The 10,655-nt window shown below is 42.2% G+C and overlaps 1 protein-coding gene across 1 annotated transcript; it reads left to right on the top strand.

Annotated features, from left to right (window-relative positions):
• Nucleotides 1-4,653: 4,653 nt before the first annotated feature.
• Nucleotides 4,654-5,289, top strand: C15H10orf95 (chromosome 15 C10orf95 homolog). Its single transcript, XM_076834352.1, has one exon. The coding sequence runs from the start codon at nt 4,654-4,656 to the stop codon at nt 5,287-5,289; it is 636 nt and encodes a 211-aa protein (XP_076690467.1).
• The last annotated feature ends 5,366 nt before the right edge of the window (nt 5,290-10,655 follow it).

Genomic DNA, 10,655 nt, shown 5'->3' with positions numbered 1-10,655 from the left:
ACAGAGACTTAAGATGGTAGTAAGACATATAGCGTAGCATGATGAAGAGCACAAATAAAATCTCACCTCTACATGTGATGACATCAAAAGACAGGTCCCTGTCTACCCTGAAGATGCCATGAAATCTATACATCTTGTCCTTTGTTTGAGCCAGCCTGACACTCTCAGTTAGGGCTGTATGGGCCCCCTTCTTGCTGTAGTAGAAACACCATTTAAAGCCTTGCTTGTATAACCACATTCATGTGATCCTATTTCATTTTTATTGTCACTGTTGATACCATTTCCAGTATCAAGAGAAGCCCTATGTCCAGGGGCTAGAGCCTGTTCAACCAGATCCTGAAGAACCCCTAGTGATTCCATGAACCTCCTCCCAGCCATACATAATCCACCAGGCTGTCTCATTGCCCTCCTTCTCCCCAAGCCCACCCCTACAAGCTCTCTTCTCACCTTCTGTTTCCCCCTTTTCCAAAACAACACAGTCCTAGTGTATGAGGCCCAGGCCCAAGGTACCCTAGGATTAAAAAAGGCAGACAGATATAGAATTTCAGAGTGTTGTTTATTCAAGGAATTATTGACTGAAATGTCAGTAATAGACCAGTTGAAACCCTGAAATTTGGGTCAGAAGGAAGGATGTATATAATTTTAGAACAAAGATGACCTCATTCTAGGCATAATGTACTGGTTTATTTTAAGCTAGTATAAGGCATATTCCTGGTGCCAGGGTCCAGTTGTAACACTCCATATACCACTCTAATTGTTTGTCTGTTTATACTTTGCTGAGAGGCGTGCAGAAAAAGCCAACTAGGGCTACTCTGGGGCAGTCATGACAGTTACAACTCAAGATGGCTGCAGTCACATCAAACTGAACCTATATACTCTCCTAGAGACAGATAAATAGACACACACTTTTTAGACTTAAGTGACTGCTGAAACCCCTCTTCCAGAATGCCCTCATAACTAGAAGAAAGATGATCAATTCTTCCCTCTCCCTACCCCTCACCTCCATCTATGCTTTCCTGGCTATGAAGACAGAGAGCTAAATTTCAGCATTCATTGTAGGTTTGGCACACTATGCCCCTTGTAAATTTGCTAAGGGAATTTCCCCTGCCCTTTCATCTCTGGCTAGTGTATGCCTTTATTTCAAAGCAAACCCTGAGTCTTTCCTTAACCCTCCCTGGGAGTCCAGTAGGGAAATGGTGGGATGGGGAAGACTAATAAGAGATAATTTCTATGAGAGAACTTGGATTTTTCAGCCTTGTGGTGTGTGCACTTGACTCAGTTCCTCGCTGTGTCTTCTCATGAGATTTAGAATTAAGTAATTCCTGACCAAGAAACAAAACTAAAACTGTTCCATTCTTCAATGTATTTGAATGAACACTGATAATAAAATCAGGTACAGCTCCAAGAGGAGACATTGGGGGAGAACCAAGTTAGGTCTGTAAGGAATTACACAAGAAATGGCACATATTTATGCATATAAAGGTTATGATATATAAAGGTTATGATCATCTTGTCACATCAAATTGAAAATGTTACCACTGTCTAGATGGTGGAGAATATTTAACTGGGAATGTAATTTTATTTTTTAGCTATGAAGCTTTTGTAGTAGTGGTTGGGTTGGTTTGCTAGTAAATATGTGAAAGTTTGGGGGGAAGAAGAAAAGGACAGACCTTGGATCCTTCATGTTGCATTTAATGCCCCATGGTTACATTCTGAGGTCCCTTAGCCTTCTGATTTCAACAATGTAACCTTTTACCTTGTGATTATCTCTTATTCCTCTTCCTGGTTGTCAAGCACAGAGAAAACTAGGAGGGGACTTTGGGTGTCACAGGCCACATCACTGCCTGATTCCTTGAAACATATTGGATTCCCTGTAACTACAAAAAATGGATACACACTATATTTGAAGAAATTATCTGCTCCTCTAGTTTCCTACCTCTCTGATCTAGGTTCCACACTCAGGAAGCCTTCCCCCCACGGCCCAGAATGCATTATTTCAGATTTCTGTTCAGGAAGAAAAAACTTTCCTCCAAGGAATAAAAGAACAAAGCTCTGGGTTTGGCTCATATTGGCCAGCCTAAACTATGGCCAGCGGGATGGCAGGGCTGATTCACTTAGTTCTAAATCACCCACAACTTTTGGACAGAATAATCAACTCCACCAGAATCATTTGACTGAGAACCAGTGGGTGGCTCCAAAAATCAGGGGGCTGTTACTGGAATCAGGGTGAAGGATTCACTGAGAAACTCACAGCTTGATCCTTATTTTTCTTGTTTTGCCTGAAAACATCCTTCCCAGATCAACAGAAATCTTCAGCAGGAAAGTAGGGACCACAATTAAAATGCAGATTCCTCACCATCCCAGGCTCTACTTGAGCTTGGACATGCATGTGCCCCACCCCCTCACCAAAATGTAACTACATTCTCTTGGGTATCAGTTTTAATCATTCATAATGACCAATCACCCCACCAGAAAAATAGGTGAACCCACTATCACAGGGGACTGGAGCTCACAGTACTCATGCCATCAGAAGCAATCTTTCTGGCTTCATCCAAGTGTAGGCTTTGGCATCAGTTGGGCTGAGTTCAATTTTCACTGTGCTGATTTAATCTGTGTGATCCTGGGAAAGTAGCCTCCTCTGAGCCTCTGGTTCCTTAGCTTTTTTTTTTTTTTTTTTTTTTATACCAGGTATTGAAAGGTTTTGAACTCAGGGGCACTCAACCATTGAGCCACATCCCCGCCCTATTTTGTATTTTATTTAGAGACAGGGTCTCACTGAGTTGCTTAGTGTCCCACTGTTGCTGAAGCTGGCTTTGAACTTGCGATACTCCTGTCTCAACCTCCCGAGCCTCTGAGATTACAGGTGTGCGCAACCATGCAGGGTTCCTTAGCTATTAAATGAGAATGTCAATCTGTTCTTCACATGGCTATGAAGAATTACAAGTGCTTGTGTAATATTCTAGAGTGAGAGGGATTGTAAGATAGTCTGAAAGCAGTTCCAGCATGGATTGGCAAGAAAATTAATATTGTGCTGGGCACAGTGTTACATGCCTGATCTCATTTGATTCTGGGAGGCTGAGGTAGGAGGATGGTATGTTTGAAGCCTCTCGCCCACATCCCGCGAGGGCCATGGAAACGGGGTTCCCCTTGGTGGAAAAGGCTGGCTGAGAAATAAAAGCTAGAAAAAATATAGAATGGAAAAAAACAAAGGACACAGAAAATAGTTTCAAAATTGGGGCGCGAGGGGTGGGGGAAGACGGGCAAGCAGATGGAGCTTCTATACTATGGCAAAATGGAGCCTGTGCCTGCTTTATTTATATTGGGAAATATCAGAGGCCTTCCATAGAATGTTCTTCATCAAAAAAGGTTAAAGGTGGGCTGTCCAGTTCCCAAAGGGTTCTGCCCATCTCCAGAGCTACTATGGGGGATCTTCCTAGCAGACCAGAGATAAAGGTCACGTGCATTGGGCAATCTATTGCTGTGGGAGAGTGACAGATGGTTCCCAAGGCCAAATCTAAATATCCCTGGCTTCATGCCAGAGAAGATCCTCATGTATTTCATGGATGGCTTCCCACAGAAGCCGGCCTCAGCAACTTAGCAAGACCCTCAGCAACTTAGTGAGATCCCATCTCAAACTAAAAAATAAAAAGGGCTGGGACATAGCTCAGTGGTAAAGTGCCCCTGGGTTCAATACCCAGTGCAAAAAAAAAAAAAAGACTAATATTGTGAGCATGAGTCTTGAGACAGATGTAGGGTAGAATTTTGCCTTTACCATAATGAGTCTGGGCAAGTCATTTAACCTTTATAAGTCCTGGTCAACACTTTTACTGTGTATTTATAATTCCTTGCTATGTTAAGTGCACCTTCCTAGAGTTGATATCAACTTGAAGTCAGATGCTCACAAGCAAAATTCAATGCAGGAAGGTCCTAGTGTGCAGGAGCTTCACCCAGATGTTAGGAGAACCCAATCCACTGGAGAGGCTAGGGGATGGGGAGCAAACTTTTTTTTTGGAGGGGGAGCAAACTTGATTAAAAAAAAAAGAAGAAGAAGAAGAAGAAGAAGCCTTCAGTGATATTGTAGGTGGGCATCCCTGAGCTCAGGCCACTGCTTCCAGCTTGGAGCCACTGTGACCCTACGCTCACCCAGGTGTAGACAGACTGGCAGGCTCCTGGCCAGTTCAAGGTGTTTCCCTTTGCCTGGTAACAGGGAGGTGTGGCTGAGTGAGGCAGGGTATGGCGGGGAGCAACTGCAACTAATAAGTGGTGGAGAGAAGCCTCCTGCTGGAACCCTCTGGCTACCCCAAATGCTGGAGACTAACCTCCCCAGGGTGAAGGAGACAAGTGAGTGTGAAGTTATGGAAAGGGCACGCCAGGGTTTGAGGGCTTAAAAAGGTCTAGGGTCCTTAAGGCCTGCTGAAAGCCTAGGGTTCAGGCCCAGTCCTGGGACAAGATGGGAGGAGGAGGAGAATTCAACACATGATTTATGGCGATCCTCCAAAGCCTTGAGGTAGGCAAGTGAGGCTCCTGCCAGAAAGGAGAGCCCAGGGTTCCGGGTGACAGTAAGAATTAAGTCTATATCCAAACACCGCCCCGCCACAGGTCTGAACCAGAATGGAGCCCCAGTGAAAAGGCCTGCTGCCTGAGGTTCACACCATGTACTCTTACGTCTGCCTGCCGCGCGGGGAGAGTGCCTGGCCTCCGCTGCAGCCCCTCACCTACACCTGCCTGCCCGCCCCTCTGCTGCTGCCTCCCATCCAGGCCCATAACTTCTGCAGCCGGCCAGCGAGCTTGTGCGTGGGAGAGAGGGCGGCCCCGCGAGAATACCACCGTTTTTACGGCCCGAGCGTATCTCCGGCCGTCACTCCACCCTGGTGGGCCTTCCCAGCAGCCTACGCCGCCGCCCTTAGCTCGCCGGTCCCTGCCGCCCGCCTCCTGGGGCCGTCGCTGCAGGAATCCGCAGCCGAGAGCTGGGCGCCCTGGCCTGAGGGTGGCAATGTGCAAGCCGAACTGCGATGGGGTCGCGTGGAACGTACGCACCGCCAGGGTCTGCAGCTGCCCGACTTCGTGTGCCGGGAGCTGCGGCGAGTGTACGGCACGTACCCGCGCACCGACGTGCGCGTCACCCACAGCCGCGGAGAGTTCCTGCTGCAGGCGGCGCCGCGCATCGGCCAGCCGGAGTACCGGGTGGAGAGGCGCGTACTGCGACAGCCCAATAGCGGTGATAGCAGCAGCCTAGCCCGGGAAGCCGCGGAGCGCGGCCGTCCCAAGAAAAGGAAGGGCCTAGGCTGAGCTTTTTTATTGGCATTATTTTTGTGTTAGTAGAAGGATCCCTTTAGCTGTGTCACTTAGAATGCTGTTGGTAAAGTTAGGACTTTGACTTGTCACATTCATCTTTTAGACCAATCAGGTCAAAATATCAGGGATAGCTAATCATATCAGTGAAAAACAAATGGAGCGTACGTATGTAGGAGGCTAGGAAATTTTGTAAGTCTCAAATCATTTGATTCAGAACAAACTTGGGACTCTGGCAGTGTCAGGTACTCCTATATAAGAACACTTTCGTTATAGCCTTCCAGTTTCATTTACTTTTGGGAGGATTGACACAAGTACACATCTTAAGTTGCATTAAAAGAGCCATTGCCTTTTTTTAAACACTGTACTTTGGTTATACTTTCCTGCCAGGTGTTTAAGACCAAGTTGGTCAAAATTGACCTTGTTTTTCTATCTCCTGCTAAGAGTCAGCAGAGATTTATCAGGGATCAATCTTCAGACCTTGGCTCCTTTAGTTTTTTTGTATATGTGTGGTGGTGGTGCTAGGGATTGAACCCAGGCCTTGTGCATGCAAGGCAAGCACTCTACCAACTGAGCTAAATCTCCAGCACTCCTTTAGCTTTCTCCTACTGGTCATGCCATCTACCAGGATGAGTCAGAGTCTTGCTGACTTCTGGCTTCCCTTGAAGCATCGGGACATTTCCTTCTCCAATGACCCTCTTTACAGAATGTACCCTGGTTGACTTGCTGTTCTCTAGGGTTCTCACAATCCTCCTGATTTGAAGGTTAGGTGACTCACTGGAGTTAAGGGGCTTTGAAGGGTTCCCATCATTCCCTGGATCCTGGTTGACCTTAGAGGGCATAGGCCAAAATATTGATTGCATTTTCTTTAGACTTTTTAACTTCTTTGACTTCGGTCTCCAAGTTTTGGTTTTAAACATCCAGCAGGCCAGTTTCACCATTCTTGAAATGGGAGTAATGGGTTTTAACTTTAAGGTTTCTAATTTTACAATTACTCTCCCATTTAATTGGGGTTTGATTCAGTACTGCAAGTCAGATATCCTATCTGTCCTGGAGGTGATGCCTTATTGTCTTAATTCAGGTTATTCTGGTTAGAAGTAGTACTTTTACAAAATACTAACAGGTAGTAGTTACAAAGTGAAATTAGCAAGAGTAAAAAACTTGATTTTAAACCTAATAGACACAAGAAATTATCTTGATAGATAATGTTTTGGAAAACTCAGTCTTTGCTTTGTCCCTAATATCAGTCCAATAATGAAGACAAGGTTTTGAGTAAAAAGGAAAGTTTGGGTTTTTTTTTTTTTTTTTTTAATTTATGGTTAAAAATCTCTTTAAAATATTCAACTGAACAGAGTCAAATAAAGTTTGTCTTTAATAAAGACAATTAGTCAATTTTTGCTGATAATAATAACATGAATATAGTCATAATATGAATACAATCATTTTATTTAATAATGTGAATATTTCATATTTTATTTAATAATATGTATATGATCATATTTTTGTGACTGGATTTATCAACTTTGTGAAGTTTTGGTCTTTTTGTTAGCAAAGGAGAAACATGGGTGACACTAACTACCAAGGGAACTATGTGTCCTTAAAGAGGTGATTCAATGGCTACATTCCAATTGTGCCCTATCCAGGGTCATAAATTATTTGTAGTTTTGAGAAATAGCCATTTTTTAGATCTTTTGATACTACTGAAGTTTGAATTATTTTATTCTTGTAGTGTGTGTGTCCAAGGATAGACAACTTGGCCTAGAATGGGAAAAAATGTAATTTTCCTTCCCTCACGGTTAAGGAAAAGAGAAAGAAAAAAAATGTCAGTTTTAAAATATGATGCAGCGGTGCAGGTAGCAAGGACTATGCTCAAAGCAGACATGGAGCAGATCAGTGTTTTAAGGAACCCTTGTTGTTTTTAAACACAGAGGATTAGACTTTGTTCTATATCAGTATATTAAGATTTGACCATGGGGGGGAAAAAAAAACCTAAGTAACTTTAACTGTGCCAATTATAGTCAACTTAAGCACACACAAACTTTTCAAGATTTACCTTTCACAAACCTTATGTAACTTACTTCGACATTTTATAACTTGTTTATATCCTTAGTTTTGTCTTTTCTTTCATTGTGGACTTTAGGCTAAGGATTAGTGTTTTAGTGTAGTGGTTTAGTGTAGAGCACTTACCTGGCATGTGTGAGGCCCTAGGTTTAGTCCCCAATATAGCCTAAATAAATAAGTCCATAAAAATGACAAAGAAATTATTTTGGGTTTCAAGACAAAAGTATTACTTTACCCTACAAGATACTTTCTCTTTCAGAAATATTTTTTCCCTATTAATTTTTTTAACTTTTTTAATATGTATTTTTTAGTTATGGGTGGACACAATAGCTTTGTTTTATTTTTATGTAGTGCAGAGGATCAAACCCAGTGCTTCACGCATGGTAGGCGAGCATTCCACTTCTGAGCCACAAACCCAGCCCCCTATTAATTTTTCTTGAGAATATGTATTTCCAGGGCTGGGATTGTGGCTCAGTGTGCTCACCTAGCACATGTGGGGCCCTGGGTTCGATCCTCAGCCCCACATATAAGTAAATAAATAAATAAACCTAAAAAGTATGGTGTCCAACTACAACTAAGATATAAATATCACAAAAAGGGGCTGGGGATGTGGCTCAAGTGGTAGCGCGCTCGCCTGGCATGCGTGCGGCCCGGGTTCGATCCTCAGCACCACATACAAACATCCTCAGCACCACATACAAACAAAGATGTTGTGTCCGCCGAAAATTGAAAAATAAATATTAAAAATATTCTCTCTCTCTCTCTCTCTCTCCTCTCTCACTCTCTCTTAAAAAATAAATAAATAAATAAATAAATATCACAAAAAAAGAAGAAGAAGAAGAATAGCGGCTGGGGTTGTGGCTCAGCGGTAGAGCGCTTACCTAGCACATTCGAGGCCCTGGGTTCAATCCACAGCACCACATAAAAATAAATAAAATAAAGGCATGTGTCCAACAACAACTAAAAAAATGTTTTTTAAAAATATTTATTTCCAGCTGGGTGCAAGGGTGCATGCCTGTAATCCCCAGCAGCTTGGGAGGCTGAGGCAGGAGGATCGCAAGTTCAAAGCCAGCCTCAGCAAAAGTGAGGTGCTAAGCAACTCAATGAGACCCTGTCTCTAAATAAAATACAAAATAGAGCTGGGTATGTGGCTCAGTGGTTGAGTGCCCCTGAGTTCAATACCTGGTACCAAAAAAAAAAAAAAAAAAAAAAGAACATATATGTCCAGGGGCTGGGGTTGTGGCTCAGAGGTAGAGTGCTTGCCTACCATGCATGAGGCACTGGGTTCAATCCTCAGCACCACATAAAAATAAAATAAAGGTTATTGTGTCTATCAACAACTAAAAAATAAAAGTTAAATATATATGTATGTATGTATATATATCTATATCTATATATATATATATATATAATCTCCAAAAGGTCCAGTGCACTGGTACATGCCTGCAGTCCCAGTGACTCTGGAGGCTGAGACAAGAGGAATATGAGTTCAAAGACAGCCTTATCACCTTAGTGATACCCTGTCTCAAAAATAAAAAACATAAAATGTGGGAAATGTGGCTCAGTGTGGCTAAGCACCCTTGTGTTCAATCCCCAATACCAAAAAATAAGCAAACAACTAAAAGATTTTGAAATAAATAAATAAAATATTTTAAAAAATAATAGGACTGGGGATGCACTCCAATGATAGAGTACTTTCTTTTTTTATATATATTTTTTAGTTGTAGATGGACCCAATACCTTTATTTTGTTTATTTTTATGTGATCCTAAGGATCGAACCCAGTGCCTCATGCATGCTCAGCAAGCACTCTACCACTTAGCCACAACCCTCTGGTAGAGTACTTTCTTTGCAAATGTGAGACCCTAGTTTGGTCCCCAGTACTGGAAAAAAAAAAAAAAAAAAACAACCAACAAACAAAAAACATCACCACAACAAAACTAAACTGATATTTTTAGAGTTAAAATATAAAAAAGAGGTTTAAGGGCTGGGGTTATGGCTCAGTGGTAGAGCGCCTGCCTTGCACATGTGAGGTGATCGGCTTGATCCTCAGTACCACATAAAAAAAATAAATAAAGGTGCTGTGTCCAACTACAACTTAAAAATAAATATTAAAAAAAGGAGTTTTCGGGCTGGGGATGTGCTCAAGCCTGGCATGCATGCGGCCTGGGTTGGATCCTCAGCACCACACACAAACAAAGATGTTGTGTCTGCCGAGAACTAAAAAAAATAAATATTAAAAAAATTCTTTCTCTCTCTCTCTCAAAAAAGAAAAAAAAAAAAAGGAGTTTTGGGGTGGGGCTGGTAGAGTGCTTGCCTAGCATGTATCAAGGCATCAGTTCAATCCTCAGCACCACATAAAAATAAATAAATAAAATAAAGGTATTGTGTCCATCTACAACTAAAAAAATTTTTTTTTTTAAAAAAAGGAGCTTTAAAAAATAGAGGTATTACATACCTAGGTCACTGATACTTTGGTAGTGGGAACTGAATCCAGGAGACAGGGTCTTGCTAAGATGGCGGAAGCTATCCTTTAATTTGCAATCCTCCTGCCTCAGCCTCCCAACTTGCTGAAATTACAAGCATGCACCACTGTACCTGGCTGCTTTAATTTATTTTGGGAAGTGGGGTGGGTACTAGGGATTGAATCTGGAGGCACTCAACCACTGATTCACATCCCTAACCCTTTAAAAAAAGTTTTTTTAAAAGATGGACACAAAAATATTCATTTTATTTATTTATTTGTTTGTTTATTTATTTATTTATTATGTGGTGCTGAGGATGGAACCTAGTACCTCATATGTGCGAGGCAAGTGCTCTACCGCTGAGCTATAACCCCAGTTGCGCCAGCCCTTTTTTATATTTTATTTCAAAACAGGGTCTCACTTAATTGCTTAGGACCTAGCTAAATTGCTGATGCTGGCTTTGAAATTGTGATCCTACTGCATCAGCCTCCTGAGTCAGCCTCCAGAGCCACTGGGATTATAGGAATATACCACCATGCCCAGCCTGCTTTGATTTTCTAAGCTTGTTTGCATGTTGGTAAGCCTTTTCAAATTCCTTTTTAAATTTTTTAATATATTTTTTTAGTTGTACATGGACACAATATCTTTATTTTGTTTATTTATTTCTTTTCTGTGGTGCTTAGGATTGAACCCAGGGTCTCTCACGTGTGAGGTGAGCGCTCTACCACTGAGCCACAACCCCAGCTCCTCAAATCCCTTTTTTAAACAATTCAGGTTTCAAAAAATGGTGAGCCTCACACCATTAAACTGTGGTTTGTATTCCCTTCCCTCTCTGTCT

Source organism: Callospermophilus lateralis, chromosome 15 (genome assembly GCF_048772815.1).
Source record: "Callospermophilus lateralis isolate mCalLat2 chromosome 15, mCalLat2.hap1, whole genome shotgun sequence".
NCBI lineage: Eukaryota > Metazoa > Chordata > Mammalia > Rodentia > Sciuridae > Callospermophilus > Callospermophilus lateralis.
This window is presented reverse-complemented; position numbering and strand designations above follow the sequence as displayed.

Bases quoted from the DNA above. Each gene is read 5' to 3' on its own strand.
- C15H10orf95 (XM_076834352.1), top strand. From the start codon at position 4,654: ATGTACTCTTACGTCTGCCTGCCGCGCGGGGAGAGTGCCTGGCCTCCG.